The sequence below is a fragment of the Excalfactoria chinensis genome, chromosome 3, assembly GCF_039878825.1.
Source record: "Excalfactoria chinensis isolate bCotChi1 chromosome 3, bCotChi1.hap2, whole genome shotgun sequence".
NCBI lineage: Eukaryota > Metazoa > Chordata > Aves > Galliformes > Phasianidae > Excalfactoria > Excalfactoria chinensis.
In genome coordinates, this window is record NC_092827.1 from 44565598 (window position 1) to 44585738 (window position 20141).

At 38.7% G+C, this 20141-nt stretch overlaps 1 protein-coding gene across 1 annotated transcript in view; it reads left to right on the top strand.

Annotated features, from left to right (window-relative positions):
- The window catches only part of NT5DC1 (5'-nucleotidase domain containing 1), a 124729-nt gene that overhangs the window by 96603 nt on the left and 7985 nt on the right, over positions 1 to 20141 (top strand). Inside the window, exons 9-11 of the mRNA XM_072333238.1 lie at positions 8094 to 8212; positions 9431 to 9589; positions 15400 to 15568. Of these exons, the coding sequence (XP_072189339.1) occupies positions 8094 to 8212; positions 9431 to 9589; positions 15400 to 15568 (447 nt within the window). The remainder of the gene's footprint in view (positions 1 to 8093; positions 8213 to 9430; positions 9590 to 15399; positions 15569 to 20141) is intronic.

Below are 20141 nucleotides of genomic sequence, written 5' to 3' on the forward strand. Positions count from 1 at the left end.
GCATCCACAAGCTCTGTGGACAGCCTGTTCCAGCATCTCACCACCCTCTCAGTTAGAAACTTCTCCCTGACATTTAATCTGAATCTTCCCTCCTTTAGTTTAAAACCATTCCCCCTTATCCTATCACTACCCATATAAAAAGTTGATATCCCTCTTGTTTATAATCTCCCATTAAATACTGGAAGGCCATAATGAGGTCTCTGCACCTTTCTCTAGACTGATCAAACCCAGCTCCTTCAGCCTGTCTTTGTAGGAGAGGTGCTTCAGCCCTCTGAATGTCTTCATATATCACATGTCATATTGTATGTCCTATCATCTTCGTATGTCATATCATCTTCTGATATGACACTGAATCTCTGCCCCAGTTATCCCAACTTCTAATTACTGAGGCTTATGTAGTGTATATGAAGTGCTTGGGAGAACTGCTCTGCTTATCCATTCTTGTATAGCAGAAATGGAATATCAGAGGACACAGAGCTGAAAGCTCAGGAAAAGGTAAAATTGGTGTACCGTGTTCTTCTTCATCCTCCTTGCTCTTCAGTCCTTCTCTGTTATTCATGTAGAAGACAAAATGTCTTAAACTTATATATGTATACTGCATGTCTTTCCAGGTGGGGTTAGTAATCCCAGGACTTTTTCTCTTCATCAGTGAATGCATTCATTCTAAACTGATTCTTATCTGCTGCAAAAGGAATTTACATATTATTACTGTCCACAGATTCCAGGTGTCTCTGTGATACTGCCAGACTAATGCTGAGCATTCCAAGATGATTATTTTTTCTGGAATATTAGTAGTGAAAGATTTTATCTGTGAAATTCCTGCATACAGAGATCTGGCACAGTGCTCTTGATTCTGAGAAACAAGGTAAATCACATGCTCGTTTAGACACAGGGTGGTTTGCAAACCACACAAACTGCATAGATAAGGAACTGAAGAATTATAGGAAGTGCCATGGGGATCATTTCTCTTTTACATCTTCACAAAAAATCATTACTACAATTTTTTCATGTCAGTCTTTCCATTAGAGTGCCCAAATTTATTTAGCCAAGTAATAGTTTCCTTTCTTCTTTATAATCTCCAGTCTTGTTATACTGAGATTTACGGTGACTGTTCAATACATAAAGTTCACCTTTCTTAGAACATCAGTTTCCTAATGGGTTTTGTGTTGTTGCTTTTTTTTCATTTAGTTTATTAAATATAAAGTTACACTGTATCTAAGTTGGTTTAATACGGTTTTTCAGAACAGTTCTCATTGTTTATCATTCTAATGTTCCCTGATGTCAAAGACACACATCTGGCCATGGAGCAGGCCTTAACAAGTATTTTAAATCTCTGTCAGTTGTTCTAACCTTGCCGCCTTCTTTGCCAGTCTTGTAAATTCATCTGGTCACATATGTCCACAAGGCCATAACATTGTCCCCAGACCTCAGAACTGACCTTAATCTCTGTCATGTCCTGACCGTAAGGGTGCAGGAAGGTCATTGCTGTTGGCAGCTGTCCTTGACAGCCACAGAGGAAACTGCCATGGGCTTGGGTGGGGTTGCTCTCTTGTAATTGCTGAGGCAGAGGGACAGCCTGAGTCAGGTTCTAATAACCGCTATCTGTAGCTATCGTATGCTTCAGCAGCTGTTAACAGGCAGATTTATGTATTTCAAGATCTATCAGCTGTTAAAAAAAAAAAAAAAAAAAAAAAAAAAAAAAAAAAAAAAAAGAGCTATAAGTAATAAGTTTTCCCAAAAGCAGGAGTACTAGAAAATGACTGTGTATGTGACAAGGAATTTGCCTTCATTTTTTGTATATGAGTTATATACCTCCCTCTGTGTTTCCCACTTTGCACAGTTCTAGTCATCTGTTCACATTTAAATAAGCTGTACAGGTACAGAATGTGTCTCCATGTCCTCCTGACTTTCACTAGCTACAAGCTAAAGAAGGTAATAGTATGTATCCCATCTGCTCCTCTTTTTTACACATACTTACATGTGAATAACAGTATTTAATTTATGTATAGCTGCTCAACTTCAACAATTATTATTCTCTTTAAAAGCAGATATTTTAGGGACATTGAAAAATAAAAATCAAAGGCCCTTGCAGCAGTCTGTATATTGCTATATGGTGTATAGAGATATGCTTCTTCAGAATCAAACCGTCTATTCACTTTACATAATACGGTTTATACCTGAAATATTAAGATGTAGGGGGAAAAATATATTCTTGCTGAAACTGAGGATTAAAGAACTGCTGGTCTTTTTGTTTTTATTTTTCCTTTTTCTTTTAATGTCTGTTGCTCAAATAAATGAAGGGCAGAAGGCTTTTCCCCACCACACTGTCAATTGTTAGTTTAGAAAATGCTTTATGCTCCAAGTCAAATCCCAGCATGCCATATTTCAGCAGATGCTGCTAGAGAGACTTACAGGGTTATGATAGACTCCATGATTGCAGTCTGCACAGTGCAAGGGAGTTATATTGTGTGTGTTTGCAGATTAGATCAGAATGTCTCATCTTGTCGTTGGTGTTTCCCTCCAGATCGTCCCTTTTCTTGAAAACTTCAAAGAATGCTTTTCTTGGCCATCTTACCCTAAAAACTGTGTTTTACCATATTGTTTAGTCAAAATCTAATACTGTCAGCCACAACATCAGCCGGAGAGGAATGGTGATTCTCCACACCCACATAGCTCTGCACATGTGGACACAGTCCAAAATAGCCCAAATCAGTCTTCTAGCAATGCTCTGGTTAAGCCACTCCAGTTTAGATTAACGTGGTTTCAGAAGTAAAGAACTTCTTTTGAAAATATCTTCAGATGCACCTCTTAGCATACAAACAGTGCCAAGGGATCCTTTTGATACCTGCAGCATCCCTGGAGCAGCCCTTCCTCAGAGAGCAATACAGCCTGCAGATTTTCCAGATTCTTTCTAAACATGGTAGAAAATGAGTTTTATTACTGAAATCCTATTTCCTGAGAATTAATTTAGTTCATATGGATTGTAACATGAACACCCAACATTTCAGTAAAAGGAAAGACATTTTGCAAATGCCAAATTTTGGCAGGGTTTTTTTGTTCAAATTAACAGTTTTTTTTGGTAAAGTGCATACTAGCAAGAAAAATTATAGTCAGTTACTTGAATTAAACTATATGTTCTTTCTTTTGTTTTGTTTTGTTTTCTCAATTACCATCACTCTCCTGGCATGTTTGAATTTGAAATACTTCTTGGAAATATCTGTCTCTCTCCACAGTTATGTAGGGATCTCCATGAGAACTACCATAATAATATTGATAGGGACATTTGGGGAAGTTTGTTGGGATGTTGAGAGTTCCAAGTTTCTCATCTACAGAGCTCTGGAATCTTCTTACAAAACTAATGAGGTGTAGTATTTCAGAATACAACAGTTGTGGGGTGGAAATTTATTTCTTATCTTGCCATTTGGCACCTCTCCAAACATCCATATTTAATTTAATTTAATTTAAAAAAGAATGATCTTACTGAATCTATGGAAGAAGAAATGAAATTCTGCATTATGTCCCCCCTATCTTTCCGAAAGAATTTCTCTGCATTATAAATACAAGTAATAATATGAAAAGCAAATCTCTGCACAAGCTATAATTAGAAATGAACTTGCAGATGAATGGCTTTCCAGAAATAAGGAAAAAAGGCTTTGCTTGTATTTCATCATATCAGTGTTTTAAATAGAAATGCTTTGTTCATTAGCCAGACTATTTCTGGCTGTAAAATTAATGCTTTGACAGATTTGAAAACAAATTGCTAAATCTGTAGCACAGTAATCGCTTTTTTTCCAAAAGAAACTTACTTGCCATAAAGGAAATACTGATTTTCTGACAAACAAGGAAAACTTCAGTTTTGTCTCTTCATATTGTAATGTTTAGCACAGTTAATCTTTAGCACCAATGCAGATTTCAATAAAAAATAAAAATAATTTCTTGAAACTGGAAATGTAAAACATATAAAAAATGTATTTCATTTCTCTATGGAGCCTGTAGTTCTTACATGCCCAGGACTATTTGAAAGTGCATTTTATCTTTTACTTTCATCATATCAGGACAAATAATTCAATCCTTAGCAGGTTTGATAAGGACTACTCTGGTGCCATTGCACATTGTCCATTCCCCATGGTGTCTCTAGCAGATGAAGTTTTGCCATCTTTCTTCATGGAGGATGTGGTCTATAGGGAAAGCCTACAGTTTATCTCATCCTATCTCTTTGACTTTAGAGCTGGAAGAAACCACCAGACGGATTTCACTTAGCTGTGTCTTGTCTGTGAAGTGATGTGGTTCTCCACACTGAGTTACCTGCTGAAAAAGAGGCCTTGTACTTCTTAAGTGAACTCAAAATGCCATCCAGAATCACACTGTGCCAGGAAGCTAGGCTGGAACATAATTAGGCTCTTATAATAATGTCCTCAGGGCCCCAAATGACATTGTTTTAACTTGCAAAGAGGCATGTGATGATGGTGGGTCATCGCATGTATTTGTTTTACAATAGCCCCTTGTAATTGTAACCAGAGCCTCAATAATTACATCTGTGATAAGTACCTGCATGTATTGAGAGCCTGTGAGAGTTGTCCCTCTTTAAGAGAAGGCAGGACAGCTGTATATGTGAGAGGCAACAGAGCCCACTGATGTTTTTATTCCATTGCACAGTTCAAAGGAACAAAAAATATCAGTAGCCTTAATGAGCCTGACAAGGTTTGTACAGAAACTTCCAGTCAGGAGTATCAGGAGAAAGATAAGAACAGACTGACAGGGAGCTGCACACAGCCTGCCATTACACCACAGCACACCTGAGGCTGGCATCACGAGCCAGAACGCAAGTATCATTAGGCTTCCTGGCAACTCGCTGGAAGGTGCTCGGCCAGCTGTGACTGACACACACCAGGTGGCCTCCAGCTCCAACAGCAGTGTGAGGGTGGCCCTGTGGGTGAGCTGGTGGGAATCCAACTCAGCGCAGGCCCACACCCTGAGTTCATATTCAGTGTAGACATCGTAACCTCAAGACCTCATGTGTTCAGGCACCCATCTGGGCAGGTAGGGCCAATAAACAGTGAGCATGCCACAGGGAGCAAACATGTGCTGTCGTTCCGAGGAAGCCATTCTGCGCCAAAGTAAATTACAGACAGTTGTCATTTAAGTGGGAATAAGCTTCAGTGATTACTTTTTGCATATTTGTTTAGAATGGAACCAGATGTTCCTCAGCCCGTGTTATAAACTTGCAATGTGTGTTTAAGAAAATCAGGAAAGTAGTTTACTTAGTCAAGTTAGTGAGTTGGTGTATCTGAAGAAACATGTCTGCTTATAGTGACTGAGTTACATTTCTGAATCAAAATATATTTCCCAACGTTAGACCCAGCAATATTCAAATTGCCATTCCTGCAATTTTAATGTAGTCCCAGCATGAGTCAAGCTTTTGTTGCTGTTGTTAGGAAGGAACATTATCTGCCCTTCAGGAAAATTGCTTTGAATCATTGTTGAAGTGTGGGTGAGTGTGTTACAAGAATCATTTTCTGGTTTTAATAATTTTAATTTTACCTTCATATGCTTTTGCATTTCTTGTTGTGGCATGAATTTAGTCTGCAGCCAGGAATTCAGGCTGCAGTGATATATTAGACTTCAGAAGGAAGCAAGATGCTTTATCAAAATCATCTAAGAAATTCTTTTTGGTTATCCAGTCTGTTTGAAATTGTCAGGACATCTCCCTTTCTGCCCAACTTCTAAGACCTGAAGCATTAGCATCCCCGCCTATGTGTGTGTGGCTTCCTGTTATGGTAATATTCATAGCAGTTCTGACCTTTCAATGAACTTTTAAGAATCAATAACAGCAAGATTGGAAGAAAAGTCAGCAGCAGATTTCCTCTTGTCTGAGTGCAGCCAAAGTTAACACTTGGAATATCTGAGATATATAAATTTGGAACTACCATAATCATGTTTATGCAGCACTTTTGCAGGAAGTATATAAATTTCTTGAGCACTGTCATGGAGCTGCTGTTGCAAGGAAATAATACAATGCCAGAGTCAATTGTGTCATTAATGTTTTTTAAGCTGTTGTGTATTTATTTTCATATGGCAGAACTACCACAAGAGCCCTTAACATCCAGTGCTGAAGAGTAATTTTCCTGACTGTATTTTGCCACGGGGAAAGTGGAACTGGATTAGAAACCCTCCTCGTTAATGATTTGCTGCTGCTGAAACACCCTTGAAGTCTGCATTTCTTCCTCTTTTAGATTATAGAAACACAATTGAAACACTTGCTGCATATTTGAGCTAGCTGTCTGAGCGCAAGCAGACATTGTTCAAGACACAAGGTGTGCCTGTTCAATTCCATTACAGTAATTCCTCAGCTTTCTGAAGCTCTTTCCAAAATGAAGATGGTCCTGTAATGAATTAGGCATAGGTGCTCTCTGCTGCCTCCACATCTTGAGGAAACCAAGCCTTGTAATTTCCCCTAATTTCACTGTCTAAAAGTGAAGTTCTAGCTTATTTAAGCTACTTCTACAGAGCTGGCACCTCTAGGAAGTGCATATTGCATTCTTTTGCCTACCAAGGAAGCCTGGCCAAATAGTTTAAACTGTAACTATAAATTAAAGTCTGACTTCGGGATGCATCAAGTTAAAGGAGATGAATCCCATAGCCAACAGTGACAGTAATGGGTCTCACAGAGCAAGAGATCTACCTTGTAATTAGAGTGATTTTTTTCAGCCAGGGTTGCCCATGTCTTTCCATAGAATCAGCAAAGCAGAACCTTTTTCCAGAGCTACCTGGTGCTGCTGCACTTTGTAGAGCTTATATCTGTAAATTCAATATTGCAAACAGTTATTCTAAAAAGTCCACATTTATATCTCTGTTTTTCTCTTCTATTTTCTTGACTGAATGGAGAGATTGTTGTGATAGATAGTGATAGCTATAGAAACTTTTGGTAACAGTTCAAAAGAGTTGCTTTGAAAATGCTCTTTTTCTATATCCAAGTTGTTTGAATATTGCATCTACTCATTCAGCCAGCCTAACAAAAAAAGTTTGAAAATGCATAGAAAATAAGGCAGATTTGCTGGAGTTTGACAACTTTCATTTGCTGAAAAGTTGTTTGGTCAAATGTAATTTGAAAAACAGGAACTGTAAAATGAAAGGAGAATTTTTAATAGCTGTTGTTTTACTTAATATCATAATTTTCTGAAAGAGAACAAAGGAAAAGACATTTCCGCACATGTTCTTCATGAATTGTTACCATCAACATTGAATTTCCTTGTTTTTTCCTACTTTATAAGACATCCTTAATATAGAACTGTTTTGTCTGAAAATAAATCTTGTGTTTATTTAAATTCTTGGATGCATAATAATAAAAGGTTATTTTGTCTTTCTCTATGTATATCTTCCTTTTTTTCCTTTTTTTTTTTTCATTTTTTACTCTTTCAAAAAGATTGATGAACTTTGCCATGCACATCTTTAGTGCTCTTAAACATAAAGCCACCTTGTAATTTGCCCAAAACTGGATCATAGCTGAAACTGTTTGTTGCATGTGCTGATCTAAGGCTGGCTAATGCCCAAAAGAACTACTTCAGCCTGTTTCATTGCATTTATGTTTGAAAGCAGCAGCTAATTTTGGGAAAGGTACATGTTCTTATTTACAGTCTGCCCTCTCTCAGATTTTTGCCTTAGGTCTGTAGCATCTTCTCCATCAGTCTCCAATGTGATTTTCTACCTTCCTTGCTTTCCTTAGCAGGTAAAGCTCATGGCTTTGATTCCTTAGCTCTTCTGTAGCCCTTGCAGATCAGGCTCAGCTGCTTCTTTCCTCACAGATGTCTGCCTACTCCAATTCCTTTTTATTTCCTGATTGCTGAACAAGATAGTGTGCAAGGTCACATCTTATCTGCCGCTTTATATCCAAGACATCCCCAGCTACCAAACATCCTGACTTAACCCACAGTCAGTAGCATGACTTGAACCTCTTGCCAGATCCTGATGTTGTTTTTATGTCATACTAGACCACATTCTCTAAGCAGTGCGCAGACAGTATCTCACAAGTCTCACAAATACAGGAGCCTGCTCTGCTCTTACTAACAGCAGGCAATTTTGCTTGATGGTTCCAGAAAATGACGAAGAGAAAGAGGCTCTGTTATCACTGGACAAGCCTGGCTGGTATTCCCAAGGTAATGCTATCCATCTTTATGAATTACTGAAGAAGATGACTGGCAAGTTGGACCCCAAGGTATGTTAAAAGTGAAAATAAATCTTCGTAAAAATATCCTGTTTCCATATAAATACCACCGTATGATCTTGCATTGCAGTTGATGATGTGATAAATCACTAATTTTTGTTCTGCATATGCTGCTTTGGAGTAGAGCAATTTCATTACATGTCAAATCTAACTATTATTGCATCCAGCTTTGTTGCTGATGTTTATTGAAATGACCTACCAATGCACAAAGTGATAGACTCACCTTTGTTAGCTTACTCCATACCTTCACAATATTCACAGTATTTCCTATCTCTTTGTGAAAAGGTCTGTGCACGCACCCTGCACTAAAAGGAAGGCAGGACATGCAGTTGCTCCTTCCTCGGGTGTGTAACAGAAGCAGCATCAGGAGTGACAAAATATAGCTAAAGATGCCTGCTTCTTCACTGTCTTCCAGTAACATTTGTTTAGCAATGATAGGCCTGTCCTAGAGTCTAAAATGTTATACCATTCCTGATGGATACGAGTTTAAAAAACTGCTGTCCAGAACTGGAAGGAGTGTATATGTCTTTTTGTTGTTAGAATATGTAAGATTTCTAGCTAAGATATTTTATTCTGGGAACTTGGTTACGCATTTCTGCAATTTCATGTAGAATCAGATTATCATCACAAAATCAATCTCCCTGAGAAATAGATGAATAGGTCAAATAGATGAAAGGGTGATATCACTGAAAATTAGGATCACTTTACTTTTATGACAACTCTGCATGGATGAAAAGGCTACTTGTAGGTGTGAGTATTTTTCTGTAGTGGGTTGACCACCACCTGGGTACAGAAGAGTTCTGTATCCTCAAGATGTTCTGTGCTTTCCCATTTCCAAGGTTATCCAAAATGCATTCCAGTTGCTCTGTGAATTTTCTTTTAAGAAACTTCCACTGCTTCCTGGCAAACTATTTCTGTCACTCAATTATCTCAGTGTGATCATGTGTGCCAGTCCTACATGGGCATTCCAGGTAGTGCCTCCAGAGAATCAGAGCAAGGAGGGGATGTAGAGTCAGCCTTTTCCTTACTGAACTGTTTGAAGATAAAAGCCCAAACATTAATAAGATCTGTGTGTGTCGTGGCCAACTGTAAACACAGAGGAATTTTTATTAGGTTGTTTTAAAGCTCTTTTTCTCTCTCTGCAAAAATACAGTTTGCTTGTGTTTTCCTCCAATACAAAGAACTTTTAATTCACTGCTTCCCTCTTAGGTTGTTTATTTTGGTGACAGCATGCATTCAGATATTTTCCCAGCTCATCACTATAGCAACTGGGAAACTGTCTTCATCTTGGAGGAACTTTTAGGGGACAAAGTTATGGTGCCTACAGAGACTGAATCTGAGCCCTTGGAGAAGAAAGGAAAATATGAGGTAAGGGTTCCTTGTAGATGTTTCCTAGAAGAGAAGAAAGTAAGCTACAGAAAAGCTTCCTGCTACCTGTGTAGAGCATGAGTCCACTTATCTCACCAGGCTGCTAGCCCCATGCCTCACAAACATACCCTGCTGGCAACATCAGAACCACACCATCCTATCCCAGCTTGGCATTGCATGGGCATCACAGAACCTTTATTACCGTGAGATAACTCAGAAAAAGAGCAGTGCACATGGTCCCTTGTTCTTAACAGAGTCTGCTCCTTTCTAGTAATGAGAACCTGCTCTGTGTTCTGCAAGAAGTTTCACAGAAGCTCACCCGGTCCAGAACCTGAGTTCCATTGAGTTCATGACACTTTCCTGCATGTCATGGCCATAGTTTTTATGAGGTCATTTTAAAGTTCTTTTTCTCTCTCTGAAATATGCTTTGCTTGTGTTTTCCTTATATACAGGGAACTTTTCATTTACTGCTTCCTGCAAAGGCTGTTTATTTTGATGACAGTTGCACTCAGATAGGAGGAACTGTTTCTAAGAGTGGTCAGATGTGAACTACTGATTGTTACCTCAGAAAAATTACAAAACTTTTTAACATTGATCATAGTTGGGAAGCAGGTTCTCAACACTAGTACCACTCTAATTGCTTCTCTGGGTGAAATTTTACTACAGTTTATCTCTCTCTCCACTGCTGAAAAACTACATAGGTAAAGAACAACACTTAGATGGTATAGTTGTAGCTCCAGTGGATCATGCTGAGAAACTGCAGTCCAATTTCAACAAGGGACCTCTGCAAATTTGCCACTGGATAGCAAGAAGAAGGAAATTCATCCTCTTTGGCAATTCACTGCTTTTTTAATACTAATGTTTTCCCCCATTGTCCTGATTTCTAAATTAAAGTCAGACAAGGACACTTCACTCAGTGAAATAAAGAAGGAAATGTAGTCATTAATGTTCCTGAAACGTAGGGAAAAAGGGAAAAAAAAGGCAAACAAAGGAAGTGCAATCTCCTATCAAGATAAATGTGCTCCTCAGTAAAAAAATAAAAGATAGAGAAGAAAGAAAAAGGGAAATGTGAGGAGTTACATGGGTTAATAACATTTGATGTAATTAACTAATGCTGTAAAAATAAGTTATTATCCTCTATAAACCTTGTAGTCTTTCTGACTGGAGACTCATTGCTTCTTTGAACACACATCTCCCTAAGTTGTTTTTTTTTTAATTCAGCCATTGGTTCTGAAGCACACTCAATATACGCTTCTGAAGCAGGCATATTTAAGCAAGCGGCCGGAACATGTTTCTTTTCCTGGAAGTACAAAAGAAGAGAGAGTTACTGAGTGATGCGTTTCTAAGCCCTTGATAATGACTTATTTTTTTATCTTGTTGCAATACCTCTGATTGAAATACATCTTCTCCATCACTGCAGTTTTCAACAAAAGTGAGACTTCTAGATGTGTGTCTGACATTTCACTAACGCTGTAGCAGTCATGATAGACAGCAGCATCTCAGGGAGATAACACCTCTTCTACAGAAAACCCCTGTTCTGTTTACATCCGCTACGAGTGACAGCGAGTAAGTAAGGGAGAAATGAATTGTGTTGATTAAAGGAATCAGAACCAAGGGGGCCATGTAGGTCAGTGGTGTTATTTCATTACCATGCTGCTCACTGGAGTCTGAACAACAGGTCACATCCATATCTCTGCAGTTGACTGGACACCACTGACTTAACAGGACTAGTTCAAAGAGATTCCCTCTATAAGCCTGTGGAAGTTTTATTTTTATTCCCCTAATCAACTTCTCCCATTAACCCTCTGGTTAGGAGTGGAGGAAAGCCAACTCAGAGGACTGCACAAAGTCAGGTGTTCAGGGAAAATTAGGCCCTAGCAGACAAGATTTAGTATTATTTATTGGCCTTCCCGTTCATTCGTTTCCCAGAAATACACAATTGCAGATTTTGCATGCCATGCTGCATGTGCAAAAAGGGACAGAAAATTTAATTCAAGACACAATCCTCCCTTCTATCAATGTTCTCTAAATATTGTTAAATAAATGAAATATTGCCTCTAATTTGCAATTGCATCTTTCAGAAATGACAAAAACTGTTCTCAGCCACATTACTGATATTTCATCACTAACAGAGAGAGGGAAAGAAACCTTCCTTACACTCAAACTGGGAGTAATTTCCATTTTCATTAACAGTTTTTGTCTGTTCCACTTCAGTTAAATGCCTGATATAAGCCAGATACACAGAACTGTGAAATTATGGAAACAACTGCAGTTCTTTTGTGAGTATATGAGTCATAACCAAATGAGCAAGGGAATAGCAAACTAAAAACTATTTATGTAATTACTCAGCTTTTAAGTGAATGGCAGCATACAAGGAAAGAAAAAAAAAGAAACAAACAAAACAAAACAAAAGCAAGCATTGTGTTGAAACTAGATTCCCCTCAGATTCGGGGGGTTTGCTTGCTTGGCTGAAGGGTTTGTTTTTTTCTTCTGTTCTTTAAATATGTGATCAATTTCATCAATGAAAACTCTAAGAAAAGCTGGACTTCATCCCAGGATTTCAAGGGAAATCATGACAGAGGAGCTAGTCAACATATAAAAAACAAGGTTGTAAGAGCGAATGGAGTAAAAGGGAAGAAGCCATTGGCAGATATGGACAATATTTCTGCAGGAAAACCTGGTTTTCACAGTATTGCCTATTAGAAGGTCAAGCCTTTGAGGCCTCTTGTTTCCAGGACTCGAGTGACCTCAGCCAATGGCTGATTGCTCCAGGCCTCTTGGCTCTGTTTATCTCTGTATTCCTGTTTATCTTCAACACAAATCTAATTGTACTTCCAGGAACAACCTGATGGGCTGCTGTGAAGCCCAGCCAGTTAGAGAGATATCCTTAAAGCAACATCCTTAGAGTGGTTTGGCTGTTTTATTCAGGTACATCAGTTCATTGTGTCCCTTACCAGCACTGTTCTGCTGGTGAAAGTACCTCAGAAACCTATTGGGGAAAACAGTATTCCGAACATTGTTTTTACTAGTGCTAAGAGTCAGCGGTGGTTTTATTACTTTGGCACAAAGCACACGGCCATCAGTGTCACAGGATATGGTATTCATCGAAGCAATTGCAGTAACCCCTTCTCAGTACAAATGGCTTAGATGACAAACCCCCATTTCAATACCACCTTTAAAAAATGTACAATGCTTTACAGTATTACTTTTCACTCCAGTCTCCCTTCTGTCCTATTTTCTCTCTCCTGTTTACCAAACAGGATAGAACTTCAGAGTTCAGCTCCCTGTTCATTTCAGTTTTCTACAGGCAATTTGTAAGCTGGCAAATCATTTTTTCCCAAGGGTCCCATTAACTAAACCTGTCTGGTCTGCTAGCCAGCCCTATTTATCTGCAGTTAATAAAGCAAAGGTGATAATAAGCACCCCAAGTGTTTTAATTTAGTGGAAAGCTTTGAGTGTTGCAGAGCAGTTGTACCATCATTTCTCTCTGATGTTTAGATGCATTCTTTAAGGCTTTATGCTCTGATCTGTTATAGTCAATGTCTAACCTCCTCCTGCTGTCTGACTGATATGCCTGAGACTAAAACCACCCCTTGCAGGGAAGGGGTATTAAGTACCAAAGAAGAGGAGGCACAACACTTAGCAGTTCTTGTAGCCACACAAGTAGAGGTTACTACAGGGGTAGCTGGAGAACCTCAAAGAGTTCATGTATTAAACACGTGTGTGGGTATGTAGGAAAACATGTAGGCTTTGTGGCATAGTGTCCTACCTTCCCTGTGGGCTACGTACACTTCAGGTGAGATACAGATATCTTCCAGGCATTGGTTAGGAATGACAGACGGAGTCACAGCAGATGCTTCATAAGTACATGGGCAACATTTTACAGCTTTTCACAGACTCACAGAATCACAGAATTGTAGGGGTTGGAAGGGACCTCTAGAGATCATCAAGTCCAACCCCCCTGCCAGAGCAGGCTCCCTACACCACGTCGCACAGGTAGGCATCCAGGCGGGTCTTGAATATCTCCAGAGAAGGAGACTCCACCAACTCCCTGGGCAGCCTGTTCCAGTGCTCCGTCACCCTCACTGTAAAGAAGTTCTTGAGCACATTCATGCGGAACTTCCTATGCTGAAGTTTCAGCCCATTTCCCCTAGTCCTGTCCCCATTTTGTTTCATATTTGGGATGAGGATGTAGCCTTTTACAAACTACACTTGTGATGTGGAGGTAAGCTAGCAGCAAAACATCAGGAGTTCACCTCCAGATGACTTGATGACAGTATTTATGTCTGAGTTTGGTTTAATTAAGGGCTTGAGCTATAAATCTTGAATTCATCTTCCTCCTTCTTAACAATTAAGAAGTTCCCACCAGATCAGATCTCTGGATCAGATTTCTGAAAAAGAACAAAGCAATTCCTCTGACTACAAGGACACATCTTAAAAAACACAAGTTTCAGATTTGTTTCACTTGTCAATAAACAAGGCCTTGTCTTTGTTTAAACATTTATGTGGGCCAGTACTTTTTGATGGAGCTTTTCAATTAATCACCTGAATAGCTGGAATGGACTTATAGGTTATCTGCATTCAGCTGGCAAATGGAGTTTAATTCAGTACCTACATTTAATTTAAAATGATGTGAACTGCCGGGATGTGCAAGGGAAAACAAAAAATACTAAGATTTTGCCCCTGTGTAAGAGGGGAAAAAAAAAATACAGCTCCTGAACAGCAGTTGAACTGCTATTTTTTATACTAAAGATAGCTTTTTTTTCCTACCTGTTTATGTCAGAAGACAGAAATCAATGTCTGTATTTACCCAAATCAGCTCCTGCCCCTTTCCCTAGCTGTACTCAGAGAAAGAACTGTGACTCAGAACCACGGGAACAATTTCTGTGTGTTTACTGGTGGGGTTTGTTTGGCTGGTTCTGCAGCTTTGTTGTGGTCCACGGGTCTCTGTCATGAACATAAATTATTTCAGCGCTTTCTGAAAACTATTATGAAAGGAGTTAAATGGAAAATAAAGTACAAAAGTTTACAAATCTGGAGGCATCCACTAGGATGTCTGACTGTGCTTTGTTAGTCTGAAAATGTACTTTGCACACAAATGACTTCAACAGATTTTCTGCAGCATAGTTTGCAGTTTTGGTGTACGTTTTTTAATCTTTCTGTAGAGGCCTCATGGAGCTTTTTCTGGCTGCTCATGGCGATACATAGCAGGTTTCAAGATGAACTGAAGAAAAAAATAAAAGCATTTTTCCCAATACTACCTTAATGAGTTTATGTGCTGTTGACTGAAAAACATACATGGGAAAAAAAAAAAGCAATTTTTTGTAATTTGTTAGTCAACTGAGTGTCTCTCTGTGGTTTTCATGATTCTGTTCTCATTCATCAGATGAGAAGCAGATAAAGTAGCACAGGTGAAACACTACATCCTTTGCAGCTCAGCAGCTGATGGAGTTGTGGCTTTCTGGTAGGAAGAACTCCCGGCTGCGTCACACTGCTCAGATGCTACAGCAGAGCAGCAGAGAAAGTCAGCAAACTGATCCTGCTATGTGAAGTAGAAAAACAGTAAGATTTCTATGGGAAAAAGATTAAAGGCAACGTTTTCACCCTAGGGAAATTGTTTAAACCAAAGTTACGGGCCTTATCAGAGTATGATTGTTATTCTTTTTCACAGCCACATTGTTCCTGAGATGAAATAGAGTTTTCCCAGAAAATGAGAGAAACACTACAGACTTCTTAAATTAATGCTTGTGGTTGCATAGAGCATGAAGATATTTTTTGTAAGCTTACATGTTTACTCATTTTTATTTCAGGGATATCAGCCCAAAATACCCTACTCTGTATCTGAGCAGTGGGGTTCTTTCTTTGTGGACAGACTACCAGGTCTGGAAAATGCAGAGGAAACCTTAGTTCGTACATGGTCCTGTAAATGCATTAGCACTTACAGCACTATTGCAATCCCTAGTCTGGAAGCAATTGCAGGTAAGAAAGATTTATTTATTTCTTCATGAACTTATAGTACTCATAGTCATACCACAGATTTATTCTTGAGATTCCGTGTATCCAGCATATATTTCAAAATACTCTGCTCCTATCACACAGCAGATGACGTTTATGTTTTTTGTAGTGTCTGCTGTGCTAGCTTCATGTTTGTGTCTGCAAAGATTAGGCGCTTCATTTGCCCCATCTTAGAAACAGGATGCAACATTTCATGAGTACAGGACTTCCCCACACTATCTTGTTCTTTCTGCTTTTAGTGGTGAGTTACGTTAGGAAACAAATGCATGCAAGATTACTGAGGCTTTTTTGAGACTTCAAAATGTGTTTCCCTAGTTTATTATTTTATCAGTTCACTTATGCCATTACAGTCAAAATGAAGATGAACAAACACAAGAACGTAATGAAGCCAAGAATGCTTAGAACTGTGCTTTTCTCGCTTACTCTCTCTCATTCCTTTTAAAACTGCATCATCATGGACACAAATTGAGCCTAAAATTTACTCCTTATCTGGGAAAAATAAAGCTGTCTTCAGTGTATTCATTCTTTTTTCCATCAGATCTGTGCCAGAGGTACAATCATGACTGATCTTATTTTCATTTAACTAGTCCTTATCCCTGGAGGGACCATGTTTTAGTTTGTGTGGTTTGTAGCAATAGCTGTAACACTGATACTGCAAAAGCTTTGCAGCTGCAGTACATATCAGTCGATTATATAGTGGTGGTGAAGATCCTTTATCTGCGTAGTCTCAATTTGTCATTTTTTCCTTACAGAACTTTGATACACGATATCTAAAAGAATAAACAAAGTATTAAATGAAGGATGTACTTAGCTCTACAAAGACCACAGTGAATAGTTGCTAACCCCTCTGCTCAGCATCTGTGGCCTACTTCATGCAGTAGACCAATGAATAAAGTTGTTCTGAGAGATATTTCAGATATGCCAAACTGTTACTTCTTTGTTGGAACACGTTTCAGACCTGCTCTTTGCAACTAAATTCTGCAAACTGATGTATACAATATGGATATCTCAGAGTAGAAAGCTGAGACAGTGCCAGAATTTATTTATCCTTCCTATATTTACTGTGTTGCAGTCTGTAGATCAGCCTAGAAGTTCAGGGCCCAAGTATAACAAGGAAAATTGGCAAGACAGACATAATGTCTGTAAAATTCCCTTCTAATACTTTTTCCAGCATCATTCTGTGGTTTGCTTTGAAAGTGTTGGCCTAGAGGCTGACAGGGTCAGCCATGTTCTGTGAACATCTTTTGTCCCACCAGCTCCCCTACCCACAGCTCGATCTGCTCAGCTAGCAAATGCTGTAGAACACAAACTTATCAGGAATTTACCAGCTACAGATGAAGGGGTGACAACATTTAAGTTATGTATGCATAAAACGTTGCTTGAAGTGCAGGAGCAGTACAGCTGTCTGTTTCTTCTCAGTTTATCAGCTGCAGAGCTCTTGCAAAGCCTGTGCCTCCATCAGAAAGGGTGCTGTGTGCATCCCCACACAGCTAAAGGACAGCAAGTGGAGAACTAATGTTTTTAACTTGCAGCTGTGTGCCTGAAAAGTAGCCTCAAAGCTGAACTTACAATGATCTATGGTTTCTTATTGAGAGAGTTCTTTCTTGTTTGTTTGTGCCAAACACAGGTGTTCATTATTATGGATGTTAAGGCATTCCTGACTCCTCTAGAATACCTTGTTTAACTCCTGACACATCAAGCAGTGTAAGCCCCCACTGTACCAAGCCGTGAAGTTTTTGGCTGCAGTTTGAAGCCATAGATTAAATAGCTTAATAGCTGCAGCTATTTTGGTATCACTCGCAAAAAGAGAATCAAACAGGTTATGTCAGTTTGATGCGCTCCAGCTTTTCGTTTCCTATTCATGCATTTTAATCACCAGCAGAGGACTTCCCTCAGCCAAGCTGCACAAACACAGACTCTTCCTCAAGCTCCTCAGAGCTGCCCTGTGCTGACCATATGGCAAGCTCTCTGTGAGCAGCTGCTATGGTCCTGCAGTTGATGGGCAACCTTGCTCGAGCTCTGGGCTCAACAACACTGTTAGCCATGACCAGCTTAAGCTTAGGATGTCCATGTGAGAAATAGTTAGTACAACATACAAATAAATGCCCTAACAGATTGTGATCTGCAGAGATCTTTGGTGAGAGCCAAACAACTGCTGCTAGGCTAATTTTAAATACACTTGACTCTTCTTGTTTGGCTGCAAAATATGCATAATAAACAGACGGATTTACTTCTCCAGACTCACTTGTCATTGAAAAATATTATTTTTAAAAAATTATTCAACGTGATTCAACTGAAATAAACCTGGTGGTGTTTTACAAAAAGCACTGATTTTTAGGCAAAATTCACAGGAGAATTATGGTGCACGGTGGAAGAACTGCTGCTTGCAACACCGGAGGGCCCGGGTTCGAATCCCTGCTGTGGCGCAAGTGGTAGAAGTGCCGCGCTGCTACACAGAGGGCTCGAATCCCAGAGGTTGGACTTGATGATCTCTAAGGTCCCTTCCAACTCGCACGATACTATGATACTATGATGATGATAAGAGAATTATCAGAAATTTTGGGGGGGTTAATAAAAGTCTTCAAGCTTGTTTCTGTTTCTTCAAAATGCATGAAATGCGTTGTTTTTTTTTTTTAAATAAAAATTAAAAAAAAAAAAAAATGAATGAATGAAGGCCTTAGCTCTGGATTGAGAAATTGAAATAGAAACAACTTTGACAGTTCTCTTTTTTTTCACCAATCTCTTGTAGGTTTGGTGCATATGCCTTCTAATGGTTTCACATAAAGTATTTAAACATGTTCCTAAATTTAAGAAACAACTTGATACTCACCAAAGGGCACTGTAGGAAAGGGCTTCACAGGAAATGCTGTTGTTGCAGTTTTTCTCCATTCTAAGTGTAAAATAACAGACCATATATATAAACTGAACGTGTAATTAGGAAAATCACAGCTTGGTTAGAAAACAGCCCAGTTCATTTTTCGCTAGCTTTCTGTGCTGAATGAATGTAGCTTTTTCCACGCTTTTGTCCCCATCTTTAGTTGAAAATTCAGTATTTGACCCAAAAAGGTTTTGCATTCAAAGATGCATCATAAATTTGGAATTCTAATCACATCTCTAGCAAACAAAGTATTAGTGAGATTGTAGATTACTATTGCACAGCTTGTCATCTCAATTCCCCTGGCAGTTTCTTAAGAGGAATTGACATTTTCCTTGGGCATTAAAAAGAACATTTTCTTTATCATTAAAATCGCCCAAAGGACTGAAAGGGTCTTCTGTAATAAATTCTATATACGTTCCTCTAGAGAGGAAATCACATAGGGGTAAAATAAAACATTTAAGATATTATCACTCTGACATTAAGATGATATTTAAAAAGTTTAACTAAAAAGTAGCAGTAATTCTGTATCTTTGTAATATTAAGAGGAAATGAGTTAAGCTGAAAGTTTTCTAAACAGTTCGTAGTTCATTTACGTGAACTTTAGTTTTCCTTCCCTGTTTCAGTAAGCAGAAAGACTTTTCGCAAGAATTTGAAAGCTGGAGCTCTCACAATTATACTGACAGGATATGGTTAATAAAATATTAGAAGCCAACACCCTTACTGAATGCCTCATTCACAAGTCCATCTGTTTCTTCACTTTTCTGCTATTAAATCTCTCCCCATTTACAGCTCCCTCACAGTTCCTGACCATTTTCAAGCACAGTGATATTGTAAGCCAGATTTTACAAAGCAGGATCCATTACCGTGGGAATGTTACATTCTAACTCACACATAGAAACTAAAAGGTAGAGGGATCAGTCTGAAAAAAAAATGGCATTTTGCATAAACCTCAGTTCTCAGTTTCAGGAGGTTTGATTTGTGACAAGTAGAAGCAGATGTGCTTATCTATCGTACCTGCATAACCTGAATGGTACCAGCAATAGTTGACTGCTACTCTGTAGCATTCCCATTGAATTACCAGATGTCTGTGTGAGTAGTGATAGGCTCTGAGTCATGCAGATATTCCAACAGTAACTGGCAGATCTCCCTTGTCTACAAAGATATCAAATACAAATCATATTTCAGCTACTGAGCAAGCTTTTGCAGAAGTCAGTGAAATCACCAACCAGCGATTGACAGTTCTATGATCCAAAAGAAATTCTACACATATTTCAGGCTTTTACTTTGAATCTTATCATAGTTAATATTTTTTAATAAAAGTAGCACTTCAAAAAATTCCGTGATAAGTAACTCTTTCATTTCAGAGCTTATGGGAGAATTCTGATAAGTTTCTTCTGTTCTTTGTTGCATTTAAAAAAAAAAAAAAAAAAAAAAAAAAAAAAAAAAAAAAAAAAAGAAAAGAAAAGAAAAGGCTTGAGAAAGTGGGCCTTAAATCCTAATTCATGTAACCCAAGTAAAACTTCATAAAATGTCATGGTTGTTAACCTAAGTTCCTGAACTTGTCTCATAATCTCTGACTGGTGACTGACTGGTGAGGTTTGCCATTTAAAAAGATTCTGCAGGCAAAACTAAGCAATATGGCAGCTCCAAACACTTGCA